Consider the following 14513-nt stretch of genomic DNA (forward strand, 5'->3'; position numbering starts at 1 on the left):
GCAAGTGGTAGTGCTGCTCACACTGATATTGCTACCAAAAGAAACGCTCAAACTACGAGCATGTCTTTGGCTGAATAATCAGTTGTACTTTTGTCACCTGAATGACTAAATATTGTAATTCTTTTATAAACAGGACAGATCCAGCAGCTCTGTTAAACCAGAGAGTGGGGGAGCCGATGGAAGGGAGAGGAGAAAGCTCCTATTCTGAAATAAGCAGCTATTACATTTACACCCTAATGTAGGCCTGTTAGTTCTCGTATATTAACTAACGGCTCAACTGAAAATGAAAACCCTTATGTTACGTCGGTCCTGCAATGTGCCACAACATAGTCCAAGAGTCCTTAACTGCATGTTGAGAGAGGTATGAAAGCACAAGTCTCCTGAAGGTGATGGAAGGAAACTCAGCATCTTCACTGAACTTTGCAGCAGGCCTTTGAACTGAGAGACAGGCTCTGCTCTCCAGCTGTGTCTGGCCTTTCTTCCTCACACATTGAGGAAACTATGAAACCAAAGGTCAAATGCAGCAGGGCTTTCACAGGTGGTGAAAACAGTGATTACCGTAAAGCGTTCTCCATCTGAATCCTCTCACATAATTAGATACTGGCTCTGATGGTGTATTTCAGCCCACACAGTGCTTATCACTAAGTAACACTATGCAATAGCAAACCTGTCACAAGGATTCAGGGTCGTTCAGGGACAGTGGGTTATGATACAAGGGTCACGCTGGGCAAGTATGTAGTTTTTATTCCAACTGAAATCTGAACTCCTCATTGCAGGGCTTCTATCATAGAAATTATAATGATGGACAACTGTAATTGCCTGGGAGATGAGTGACAACATAATTATCTGAACTCTTGCTGATTTGCAACCTTGAAAATCCAGACAGAACTAAAGGCCAAACAAATGAATAAGATATGTAATTAAGGCAACACATATGGGCTCTGCATTTATCCAGTATCTTCTACTGGACACCCGACGGCAGTTTTCTTATTTGGATGCAAAAAATAGTTTATGAAGGAACATAGACACAAATATTGGGCAATTTTAAAGCAGTAACATTTTTGTGTGCACCTCACAGAATCTACCATACGGACTCACTCTTTTCACGCTGCTCTTTAGCCTCCTACTATCAGAGATTTGCAGCAACTATTCTCATCCTGTTACGGGAAACTGGCACATCACTCAGCTATCACTTTTTACATGCTCCAGAATTACCTTGGGGTAAAAACAAGTTTGTGTTTCAGCATCTGCCTTCTAATTCTGTACAGACTGTAAAAGGCAAGTCCCTCCTACCAAGGATTTACTACTACCCGTAATTGTACATCGCAAGCAGTACTGCACTGCCACAGTGCAGCGTGTGGGTGACTCAAAGTCCTGGCACACATCCTCTTCACAGCTACTTATAGGAAGGATGAAAATAAACTTCGTGTTGAATTGAACATGATGTTCTGGTAATAGAGATGCCAACTTCAGAGGCAGAGCCTTTGCCTCCTGATGGGCAGCAGACACAAGCTGCTTTATGAAGAGCCGGCACAGGGCACTCCCATTTCTCCTCCCTTTGCCTGGGCTGGAGCTCTCCTGTGAGAAGGATCCTCCCCACCACCCCCCTTCCCAACGCCATCTGCAGAACTACCTGTCACAAGAGACAATCAATGCAATTGCTGCTGGCTACAGCTCACTTACTGAAGGCTGGATTGATTGCTCACTTGTCAGTCCAGAGTCCACGGGTACATGCACGTGTCCCAGTCTACCCAGTCTACCCCTCCCCTTGTAGAAGATTATCAGAATCACATGGATCTAACAGAGGAAGAGCAGAAAAAGGATTCCAAAGTATGCCTTTTGGCTTCAGCTACAAATCCAAAAGAAATTCAATTTTATGACAATCATATATACAGATACTGTGCAACAGACTCCATGCAAACATATACTTGGAAAAGAAAGGAGTGCATTTTGGCGACAGATAAGAAACTCCATGAACCAAGAACGCGAGCTTTTTTGCACTGGATTCTGCTGAACACTTGCTAGGGTTTGCCAGGCAGGTGAGACTGCAGACTAGTTACAGGAGCTAGAAAGGAAGGACTGTCTGAGGTGTGGGAAGTCAGCATAGCCCCATACGCATACAAGTGCGCTGTACCTGTTCCAAGTTTCTCTCTCATCAGTTATTCGGTGCCCACACCTGCAAGCCGACAGCTTGCTGTGGCTTTGCTGAGATGCAGTTCCCACAACGGACAAAGCAGACACTGCTGAGGTTAACTATGAGGACAGAGAACTTGGCAGCATCTCCTGCTTGTAGGACATCTTGATGCATTGCCCATCTGATAGCAGACCCTGGGATCCTAGTGAAATGCAAATCCTCGGACTGCTGAGTATTCAGAGTCACCTGTAACAGTCCAATACCATCAACCTTGATGTAATGCTGGTCCCAAGACATTAATTCCCTTGAATGTGAAGGAGACAATCTGACTGTGTGAAGTAAATATTGATCTATTGATCAGCAGTCACAGGTACATGTGAGAGTCGCTGGGCTCACGAACACATGACCTTTCTCCAGAGGGAACAAGCAATTAGTGGTTTTCCCCTTGAGGCTGACTCTAGCATCTGCACTTGTGCACGTGTTGAACATGTTAGTTAACAGGACCTCAAACTGGACTCTTGTGGCAGAGGGCAGCAGCCCACTCCACCAGACCAGCCAACAGAGACTTCTGCACCCATCGGGCTGATAGGGGCAGTACTCGTTATCTCCCTGGGCAGCCTGTTTTGCTACAATTATACACTGCACATGTACCATCAAGGAAACAGCCAGACACGCATAGATTTATTGTCCCTCTCAGAGCCAGCATGGAGCACTCATGAACGTCACAGGATTCCCATGTGCACGTTGCATGGGGAAAACAAATATCTTGAGGCCATGTGCAGACTCTCAGCACCCGTGGTACTTCCACACCAAGACCAAGAGAGCACATGGCCGTACCTGCAGGGTGTTCTCGGGGCGAGCCACAGGCGACAGCTATCCTGCAATGACCTGCTCCTCTCACCCTCAGGAGTAACACTGCAGAGGACAAGGGAGCAGGCAAAGTCTTTGCCCTCTGAGAGGTGGAAATATATAAATTTATCCAGTTATCTTCCCGAGCCCAAATTACTGGTGAAAACATTCTAAAGGTAATCTGAAGATACCCCCAGAACACTCCCCAAACTTCAAACAGCTGAAGAACACCTGGTGCTTGAAGGTTTATGTTTGCTTTGCACAGAACAACAATAACACATAAACTTTGTTATTTTTCTGAATTTAAGAAATAGCTCAGTGTAGTGTTGTGTGTCTGTGTGTTGTCCTACCTCCCCCCCCCGCGCCCCCAACTTATGGTGACTGCTTTAGCATTATGATAAAATATTCAGCTTTTGGTGTCTATCCAAACTTGGAGCATCACTGACACATGTACGGCAAATTCTGTCTGAACTGTATCCAAATACCATTTACAGCAAAATGACATTGATGCCTCCAGTTCTGCTCGGTTTCCCTGAGGCACCTGCAGTCGCCTTGACTGAGGCGCTGCAGGTTCAGCTCCACTTACTTCTGCTCTTGGCATCCCTTGGTTTAAGCTAATGGAGAAGCAAATTCCTGGAGTGCTCTTAACATGAGACCATGGCAATATCAATGACAGTCCATGCATTTACACCATGGAGGATCTGGACAGAGATAGGACTTGCCTGCGAGTTACTTGAGAGTTTTCAAGAAAGTTTCAAGACCCTTCCAAAAATGGCTGGCCCTGCAGAGGTGCTCAGAGGGAGCACTCCTGCCTCAGCAGACAGTGCAAAAATACACAAACCTAGATTTTAATATCACCCAAGAACACAACAGCATTAATTGGATGCTTTTCCCAAAAGCAAGAAATAGATATCTAAATTTAAATCAACTGAAAAGAAACCATTATTGCGACACAACAGAAGTGGTGCACTACTTCAGTGCTCCCAGTGGAGCTTACAGTCACCTCCCTGAGGCGAGTCCCACGTGGGGTTATGAGTCCCTAGGTGAAAAAAACAACAGAACCAGAAAGCACAGAACTCACATGTCCACATTGCAGCAGTGCTGGAGTCTCATACCCACTTCAGGCCGTCAAATGGCTCCTGCAACCAGAGCAGCACGGGAGCACGGCACCCAGGCTGGATGCAGGCTGGCCCCAGGGTGGAGCCCTGCAACCACCCACGCTCAGGTGCAGGTACTTTGCTGAACCCACAGGAAACGAGCCAGGACTCTGCTTCAAAACGGCCTGTGGCTCTGTAATACAAAATCCTCTCTGTGCAAAGCTTGTGGCGATCATCCACAGTCCACTGAGGGGTCAGTTTTTAGCCTTCACAAAGGCTCCTTCATGGCAGGCGCCTGCTTCATCCTCCGGGATCACACAGCAGCTCCCCTGCTGCGACGCAGTCTGCTGATAATTGTTATTCAGCTGGAGTTTGTTTCTTTTAAACATAGGAGATTTGAGCATCCCCTCCCTAGAGCCTTAGTCCCTCAGTCCCCGCTTCCTGGCCTGCACTCCCCAACAACGGTGTGAGGAGAGCCGGCCGCCATTTCCTCAGGCCAGGTTTCCCTGAGGCGTGGCGGCGTTTCCGAGGCCATGGCGCTGCCTCTCCACAGGGCTGGACGGCCGCCTGCTGAGGAAACGCACCGAGCTCAATGCGCAGGGGGTGTTTCCTGCTTCTGTCAGGGGCAGGATTTCATGTTTTAACAGTTTCACAGAAAAATATGAAATAAATATCCAAAATAGAGCACTTGTTGCTCAGGAGAGCACACGGAGCCCCACAGGGCCCAGAGAACAGCTCATGCAAGCAGAGACACAAACTCATCTGAAACATTTTCTTACTTAAAAGCTCTTTTCAAGAGGGACGTGCATTTTTGACAGGGGTAGGCAGCTTCTCCTGCGCTACGCTGAGCCGCTGACCTGACAGGAGCCCTCAGAAATGTGTTTGTCCTTATCTCGCTCCAAGCCCAGGCGGGTTTTGAGGGAAGTCAGTGGTATCAAGAGGGACTGCGAGTCCCCTTCTGAGGAAACAAGGGGCTGGGGCTGCTTAGACCCCCGTGGGGGGATGAAGCACCCTCCTCCATCCTCTGAAAGCAGCTGAGCAACTCAGGCAGGACAGGCTCTGCTTGCGCAGTAAATACCCGCAGCAGCAGCAAGTTTCTTGCTACGATGGACGATCAGGGAAGGCAGCGCACTCCGCGCGCAGGCACGCTCCTCTCCGGACGTAGGAAAGACCCTCCTGCAGAAAGGGCCTCTCACGTCCCGACGTACTCCAGCACAGCTCAGCAGAGACGCGTGGCCCCCCGGCCCTTGCTCGCCCGGCTGGGCTGCGCTCACGGCTGCTTCCCCTCGTTACAATCAGCAGCCCTTGGTGGAGACATTGGAGTCCTTCACCTTCACCGACTCACGCCATTTCCCCTTCGCCTGGAGCCCCGCCACCATGCAGCACAGCTCTCACAGCGGAGAAAGCAAACGAAAGGGGTTTCTGGGCAGAGAGAGGCTCCTCCTGAACAGAAAAAATGATAGAAACAAAATGTCCCTACACCTTGGTAGCAACGATGTCAGTCGTGTGGCCACTTCTTGTTGTTTGATCATGACTCTTGCTGTATTTGGTGTTTTCACTCTATCCCCAGCTTCCCAAAATCCTGTTAGAATTCTATTTTGAAGGAAAGTCCACATCTAGTTTCGTGACTATGACAAAAAGCTTGGAAGTGTGGTCTGTATCTCTGAAAAACTCAGGAAAAAAAATGCAATGCCCTTTCGTGCATATATATGCGTGTGTATATCTGCACCTTTTCCTTCTGTTGTGGGTAAATCTCAGCGTGTACACAGAAATATGTTGTTGTCTCTGGGCACCTACCATGTGTCTATCAAAGCCAAAAGGGAAACAGGGTTTTAAATAATTAACCATCATACATATTATAACTATATATGTAAAAAAATATACAGAGCATTCATATACATATGCATTCTCATACTGCTTTAATCATTTCTGTTAGGCTTTTAATTCCCCAGTTTAAAAGGGGCCTCTGAAATCTAATGTACAGATTCTGGGAGAATCTATAAATCTCGCATGGAAGGGCTGTAATTAAGAATGGCTTGAGAGAGAGGCATGTGAACAGCAGGTTGGGTGGACCATTCATTTGCAGATAAGCTCTCCGAGTAAGTAATTCTTCCCTGATTTATATTATAAAATGCACATTAATCTCTTTCAAACAAAACCTAGCCAGAATTGTATCATTTCTGAGACGTACAGGGAAATGAGTGAGGAGGGAGGAGTCCAAGGGTAACAGGAATTAAAAATACATGTTTAAAGCCTTTAGTAGGGCATTTCAGCAGCATTCCTGTTTCAGTTTGGATTATTGCAGCTTCCACTGCTGGGGTATCCGACTCGTTACTCCAAAGAGAAATCCAGAGACCAGGAGAAAAACCTTAGGTGATACAAAGTGTTAGGTAGGAAGAAGAGAGTTAGGCTGTAGGTGTTTCTAAGCCCAAGAGCTCATCATCTAAGTTTTCTGTTGGTGTGAATCTGGTATAGTACTTGTGATGCCTTCCTGTTGCCAAAGATGAAAGCTTTCCCAGTGATCTCAGGGAAATTAATTAAAAAAAAGGATAAGGAGTTGCATTCAAATTTTGGGGTGTTGGTCTGATAACATATGAATACGGAGTTGATTTTGAAGGTATATTTGATAAGGCTTACAAAACAAGGAAAAATTAGAATCAGGTACTTTTACTGGTTCTTTTACAGTCTGTTAACTGTTACGTCATTTTTTAATCTCTTATATATTTGATAAAATGTAGATCTTGTTATAGCATCACTTTATAATCATTCCTTTATTTCCTATACACAGTAGAGGGATATCTACTGCAGCAGTGCTTTGCAGTGTGGTCCCTGCTCTGAGTATTTCTTTGTCTCTGTAACTTCATCTCTGGCTTGGCAACATCTGCTGGAAAGGAGACGATGAGAATCCTTAACGTTGCCAGAATGCAGGCCAGAAAGCATAAACTCTTTCCGATCTGCTTGCTGGATTATTACTTGAAAGCTAGCAAATGCAGCATGTGTGTGTGTCTGCCTAGGGGAGGGGTTCAATTACCTGAGATTCTCTGCAGATATTAGCAGTGTCTCGTGGGGAAGTCTCATTTAGTATGCAGAATAAAATCGCTGTGGCACTGATCATATGATTCGAAGACTCAATCCTGAAGCAGCACTACTGAAAAGGGGAGGTGAAACTGCATAAGACACTCCGTTCAGACAGCGTGAGGCTGTGAGCAGCACACGAATTTTATTCAGCAGGCAGGAGGAGAGCTGCTGGATTGGTCTGTTAGATGTGTAGTCGGGAAACCACAGGAAAGCTTTATTTCTGGCAAGTCTGCATTTTGTCAGGATGCACCACTGGTGTTACTAGAATAAAGGAAGCCTGCTGCTACGTGAGATTAAAAGGTAGAGACAGTGATAGCTACAGAAGATCACTGTGAAACTCATTTGATAACCCCTTAAATACCCCCTCAAGAGTGAATTTAACTGTTGGAGAGCACTGGTTCCAACTGACTGTCTGGAAAGTATGGTGAAAAGGATGCACGTTCTGAGGAAGCATTTCACTGACAGCAGAGCAAACTAGAGAAGAACTTCTACCTGCATTGCTGACATTTGGGAAACGTAATATAAGAAAGCATTCTGGTGCCAGGATTCTTGTATTTTTTTCCTTCCTGAGTTCTGGAGAGGGATTTTGTAGTCCCCTCCCTGAGGAAAACACCAACCAGAACTCAGAATACTGCAGACTTTCCAAAGAACCAGGCATGGTACAAAATGTGATTTTGGTGTTTTTCCGCAGGCGACTCAGCCAAAGACCTGCTGTTGAGGAGCTAGAAAGAAGAAATATACTTAAACGTGAGTATTTATTTTCCTGAAGTATTTTATGTGTTTGTTGAAACCAGTGTTGCATTTCTAGAACATATTATTTTTAAATAGACAAATTAATTCACTAGGATTATTTTCTGTACCTAAAAGTTTTAATTTTTCACATGTCCTGGGTTTCGAATGCTGCAGGAATCAGAATTTACAACTTGAGAAAGGCATGCAATTTAGTACAGAAAAAAATGACTTGTTCAAATTTAGGCTTTCAAATCATTTTCATTCCAATTGCACTGTTATGGATGTTAAGAGGGGAATACAATCTTAGTGTCACACAGTGCAATGAGAATTGGACTGATGTTTTTCAAGATGTGGACTGTCCCAGCAAACCGTACACTGAATACCACCAAGGCTGACGTGGAATGGAAAAAGCATCCTTGCAGAGGTGTGATTCTCCTAGCAAGTTCATATCATTAGAGGCCTTCCCAAAGACAAGTCAAAGAAAGATCATTCTGAGATACTAGAGTTATTAGAGGGACAGTTCCAGGCCTGTTATAAATGCTTTCTCCATTCCACGTCAGCCTTGGTGGTATTCAGTGTACGGTTTGCTGGGACAGTCCACATCTTGAAAAACATCAGTCCAATTCTCATTGCACTGTGTGACACTAAGATTGTATTCCCCTCTTAACATCCATAACAGTGCAATTGGAATGAAAATGATTTGAAAGCCTAAATTTGAACAAGTCATTTTTTTCTGTACTAAATTGCATGCCTTTCTCAAGTTGTAAATTCTGATTCCTGCAGCATTCGAAACCCATCTATGTAGTATTGAAAGACAAAAACCAGAATGATGTGAACAATAGTTTGTTTCTCAACATCTCTCAAATAAACACAAGGCAGAAACTTGCAACTCTGTTCCTAAAGATTGGTGTTCTGATCAAACAAGTGATGAACATAATCCCTTTCCTTACAAGTGCTGGGAATCCTCTACGTTAAGGGAAGGTGAGAGAGAGCTTTGAAATTGTCTCTATTATGGGTCTCAGACAGGAGAAAGGGGGAGGCCATCTGCTTGAAGGAAAAGTATATTGCTTCTGTTATTTTCATGGTCTATGTAGTATTGAAAGACAAAAACCAGAATGATGTGAACAATAGTTTGTTTCTCATTAAACAAGCATAAAACATAAAGCCACATAAGTTTATGTCATACAAGCAATGCTGCTTATTCTATTTAATTCATATTTAATTATTAATGTGATTGTAATTCGCTAGGAAAAAAGTTATCTACATTTTGTTACCTAAAGTTTAATGTCTCAGAACTTTTAGTAGTTCACAGAAAAAAGCTCATGCTCTTGCCATCGAAGTTAATTGGGGATTTCATTTCAGTTTTAACACAAAGGAATTCCACAGTCAACTTATATTTATTGGTATTTCCAGTACTGTTCCAATGCATATATAGCACATGGTAAAATTAAACGTATCATCTAACACACGCATAGCTAAATGAGAAAAAGGATACATTCTTTGCAAATGTGAATGGACGAACTTGGCCTAATTTCACCTGTCATCTACCACAAGAGACAACAAAAAGCAGTAACCCAAGATTCTGAAATATGTGGGGCCAGATTTTCATGGGTCAGTACCTAAGATCTCTGAAAATCTGTTTCCTTGGGTTTCTTCCTAGCTAAGGAAGAGCTGATCTCTACTGAAAAAATCTGTTCCTTTATGTTTACTTTTTGAAGTGTGCTGGTTACATCCTTAATCTGGGTTAAACTGACCAGCTTTAATAATAAAAAAGTTTGAATACATTCATATAATGAGCTTAGAGAGAGATAAAGCAGAAAGAAGATAAAGCAGAATTAAAGATATTTCCTGAATGCCAGCTAAACATACTGGTCTAGATTTGTATATCTCATTTAAAGAGCTCCCAGCATGGAGCAAATTTATTGACTTCAGTTCAGTTGCTCAGGCTTTATACAGGTTCAGCTGAGATCAGAACCACTTCTATTTTATTTACCTCTTCCATTATATAAAAAGCTAGGTATCTTGTAAAGAGCTAAGGTCATCACTTAGCTGTTTCAGTTGTAATTTTAAAAGGCTGGACAGATGCAACAACTCTAGCCTCAGTTTTGAGTGAATTTGGAAATTAGTAAAGTCACCTTTTATTAATAGGGATATCGACATTCTTGTTACGGACTTTAAAAACACCTGGATTGGGTCTGACATGCAAAGCTGTAGCAGTATAAATGCCCTTCAGTGAAATCATTACAACCTCCTCCAGGTTGTCAGGGTTTGTACAGTTGCATCCTATGTTTCCTAACATCTTTGATGTTCATAATACATACTGCTAACGGAAGCAATGCTACCCCCAAAGCTGCTTTGTGGACTAATAATTCACATTTGTACAACTCTGTCAAAATGAGAAGCATATTGCAAGTGCCTAAGTCCAACTACATTATTTTAAAACAAATCTCAGTAAGATTAAAAAAAGTGATTTCTTATCTCCCTTAGGGAGATGTTTCTGAGATAAAAGTAATACTTAAAAAGCAAACTTAAAGGCAACACTTTCTTACAACTTTGTTGATCTTCTAAGTCCTTTACTTTAACTATAGAAACACTGCTGGTTTACCACAAAGCACGAAAAGCATATGAACTAAAATCACGACCCAGGTGTTCACATGTGTTCTTCCTGTATTCAACAGAAAGCTGACATTCACATTCAAGAAGGCAGCATCTCTTAAATCACACTGTACAATCCCCCGCTCATTCTTAACACCAGGAATTGTTTTAGTGTCACGCACAGCTAAGAGTTCCCTGAATAACTCACAGAGCAGCAAAATGAATTACAGTACTGCACATGCCACTTCATAATTGGGAGTGTCTCTCTACTGAGATTTATAAAACCAGCCCTCACTAATGAATGGATCAAAGTGTAGGCAGAGCGATGTTGATGGGAAGAACCTCTCTGTAATAACGCCTGAGTTTTATAATGCCTTTGCTAGCATTTCCTATCAAATCTTGTTTTATATTTTCTAAAATAACTATTTCTTTTATTTCTTGAAGCTCAGAATAAGCACCGAACCTGAGTGAATGTCTCAGAGAAATGGGTCACTATACATGTTTAGTATATTTGGAAAAGCATTTCTTGATCAGAAATGTGTATTTGGTTTTTTTCTTTAGGAATTCTCTCAGTGTATATCATAGTCATATCTTAAAAAGGCCCTAAGCCACAGAAAATTCTCTTCTTTTAATAAAAATATATAGATAGGAATATCTACTCTAAAAGCGGTGAATTAAAACTCAGTGAAGCATGTTAGTAACTTCCTGCAGGTATCTCTACATCTTAGAATACACTCTACTTTTTAAAGCGTGTTCTCTTTTTAAACATTCCAGACTTAAATAGCTGCCTAGCCCTGACAGAGCACTAATTTTAGCTGTCCTATTCTCTTTTAAATTTGTGTGCCTTGCCACCGAATTGTAATATAGCACATTATAGCATTTTAGATTCGATTTACATTTCTGCTATAGCCAGTTGTAGCTATGCACTACTATGTTATTTTAAATAGATACTTATAATTTCAGTGTAATCTAATGAGCGTAAAAAATAAGGGAGAATACTTCATTACTAAAAATATCATTTTGGAAACTAATCTGCAGTGCTAGTGTTTTTTCAAGGCATATTAAAAATCACGTGTGTGCTTTAACACTGGAAATACCTAATGCAAGTGGTATAATAAACTTCACAGTAGTATCTAGAGAATCCCAGAATGGTTAAACATTTTTGTCTAGGTCTTCAGCTTTGTTCAGGTCATAGGCTCATGCCTGAATTTAGTAACAGATAGTACTAGAAATAGAAACGCCATTAACTGGTTTCCTAAGGCAAAGGATATATTTCACACAGTGTTACAGCACTCTAGTCTATTTTTAGACCCAGTGTGTAGGAGTTATCACGGCTTGAATGTTAATAGGCACAATACACAAAAGCAAGCTGGCTTAGGTTAGAATGGAATGCTACAAAAGAAAACCCCGTGAGGATAAATAGGTTCTAATGTCAGTGGCATATCCTGAATAGCAGAGAAAAAAAGCATGCAAGTCAAAGATAACAACTGTGGCAGTGTGACCATCTAAAGATGCAGCCTTAGAATAAGGTTATACAGGAAAGAACATAGTTTCCCTGGAGCTGCTGCAATAAGTCTTTTCACAGCAATGAATGGCTCCAGCAACGTGGAGAATAAAAAATGATAACTATGGAATATTTTGATTTTCCTTCTAAAGTTTATACAATTGGAGAGTTGGTGTGGCTGCTGTTGTTTTATTAAATCTCCTTGGAATTAGAGTTTAGAGCACAGGAAAAGCTGACACTGGCACCAGTACGTTGTCCTTACGGAGAGGTAACGATATGTTCTAATAGAGAACCAGAGAGATGTACTGAACTAACAAAACATACAACTAAGAACCAGATACTAATTTTTCTGTGCTCTAATTTTTATTGCCTGGAACTTTGGAAAATACCAATCCTCCTCATGAGGAAAGTCATCTTTTTTTTTTTGTATTCTCTGCAGAACGAAATGATCAAACAGAACAGGAAGAAAGAAGGGAAATCAAACAGAGACTGACAAGAAAGGTAAAATCTTGCAATACCTTCTATTAGTTTTTAGAAATTTAGCAAAGCTAACATAACATCAGCCAGTCATAGAGGCCATTATTATACAAAATCTCCCTTAATATACATCCTCCTCAGCAATGTCTGAGATAGTGGTACCTAGTAATGTGAATTACAAAAATATCTACCTTATCTCAGCTACATGAGATTAAGTAAAATATTTACATATAAACTTTAAATCAGAAAATGGGTATTTGCTTCCACACTGTGTATTTTGCAAGTATATTGCTAGAAAAGGACTACTTCGTTCTTTGTAGCAATCAGTAGTCGAGCTGACTCCCTGCTGAGCACCAGGTGTGCTCCCACAATAAATTTCTCTTTGCATTTAAGGTATTCTCAGGATCAGAACTAGATCTTGTTATTGTTCTGTTCCTAGGAATCCCTACTGAAATTATAAGCCAAATATGCTGATAACTTGTTAAAGCCAAATTGAAATTCTTACAATGGGTTCAGTCCTGAAAACCTTACACAGATAATCTGCCACTGACTGTAATAGAAAACTCCTACAGCATATATTATACATAGATCATAACAAATTCATTATGATTCCTTTTACATATTGTAAATGCATTTTATCAATATCCAGGTTAAAATATTTTTCTCTTTTGTCACTTGAGGTTAAAGCCACTGTGCTGTAGCCCACAACTCCATTTAAACCAGTATTAGTCTCCTAACAATCCTCTGAAGGATTGAATATTTCCCTGGAATTTCCAAAGGTTGGGATTTTTTTCCATATACATAAATGTACACTAAGCTAAGATGGGAAGCAGAAAATGTTGCACATTTTATTGATATTTTTGTCATTAACACTGGTTTTATTTTACAAAACTATTTAATTCAGCTTAACCAGAGACCTACAGTTGATGAACTAAGAGACAGAAAAATCCTGATTCGATTCAGTGATTATGTGGAAGTGGCAAAAGCACAGGACTACGACAGGCGAGCAGATAAACCATGGACAAGACTATCAGCAGCAGATAAGGTACTGACGTAATTAAAATGACATATTACTGCTTTCTACCTGCTTTGTCTATAATGATACATCAGATTCTGCACAGACATTTAACCTCGGGGACATTTAATCTCTGTAAATGTTACCATTATTTTTTATGCTGAAACCACACTGACCAATGCATACTGTCATAAAAAATGCTATTTATAAAAATGCCTATTTAGCACTATAAAGGCTTCTACCCAGCCCATCATAGGTGGGGGGGGAAAAGGTGGATACAATCTTTCTTAATGCTTTAGGGCTGCAACTCAAAAACATTTCCAACCAATGCAGTATTAACATTTATCCTCAGGCTGGAAGTTTTGTCCCAAACATGCAAATATCCTCCACTATGTTTCTAAACACGCAGATATTTCCTTTCCTGTTTCCTATGAATGCTCAAGGAGTCACTTGATCCCACATTTTCACGAGCATAAACAAACACTTGTTTTTGTTCCATCACATACCTGCCACATAGCTGATTTACATCCTAAATTAATTTTCACATTTAGGTGCTTAAGTAGTAGGAAAAATAGTTCAGCATGATTCCAGATAGAACAGTTGCTGAAGAAGTTTTGAAGTTTCAGGGCTTCAGCAAGCAGAAAGATTAGGGATGCTGAGATAATTACTGGGTAAAATGGCACATACAGGACCGTTACTTACTGCTTTGTTCCGAGATGTGGAGGTCGAACACTTCATTCTCCATTCCAGTGTCTCCTCAGCAAAAAGTTAACAAATGGTTTTAGAGGACTCATATAGAAAAGGAACAATGTATTTCTACTACAGTAGCTGTTCTCCTGAGCTCACTAATATATTAATCAATGGAATAATGATTTTGTATTTTCCTTGTATGTACTGGGTATGTATTAAAATTAGGCTTTTCCTAATTTTACTGGTTTTATATTGTTAAATAGGCAGGTTTATAAGCTAAAAAGAAAGTGACAGAGTTCAACTGCATATACTGGTGGCATTCAGGAATTCAGGGTCAAGACT

At 41.4% G+C, this 14513-nt stretch overlaps 1 protein-coding gene across 6 annotated transcripts in view; it reads left to right on the forward strand.

Annotated features, from left to right (window-relative positions):
- Positions 1 to 14513, forward strand: part of PHACTR3 (phosphatase and actin regulator 3) — a 114905-nt gene that overhangs the window by 96464 nt on the left and 3928 nt on the right. For all 6 annotated transcript variants that reach the window (XM_075166632.1, XM_075166629.1, XM_075166628.1 and 3 more), the window contains exons 9-11: positions 7850 to 7905; positions 12429 to 12490; positions 13371 to 13511. In XM_075166632.1, the coding sequence (XP_075022733.1) occupies positions 7850 to 7905; positions 12429 to 12490; positions 13371 to 13511 (259 nt within the window). The remainder of the gene's footprint in view (positions 1 to 7849; positions 7906 to 12428; positions 12491 to 13370; positions 13512 to 14513) is intronic.

Source organism: Calonectris borealis, chromosome 17 (genome assembly GCF_964195595.1).
Source record: "Calonectris borealis chromosome 17, bCalBor7.hap1.2, whole genome shotgun sequence".
NCBI classification, from domain to species: Eukaryota; Metazoa; Chordata; class Aves; order Procellariiformes; family Procellariidae; genus Calonectris; species Calonectris borealis.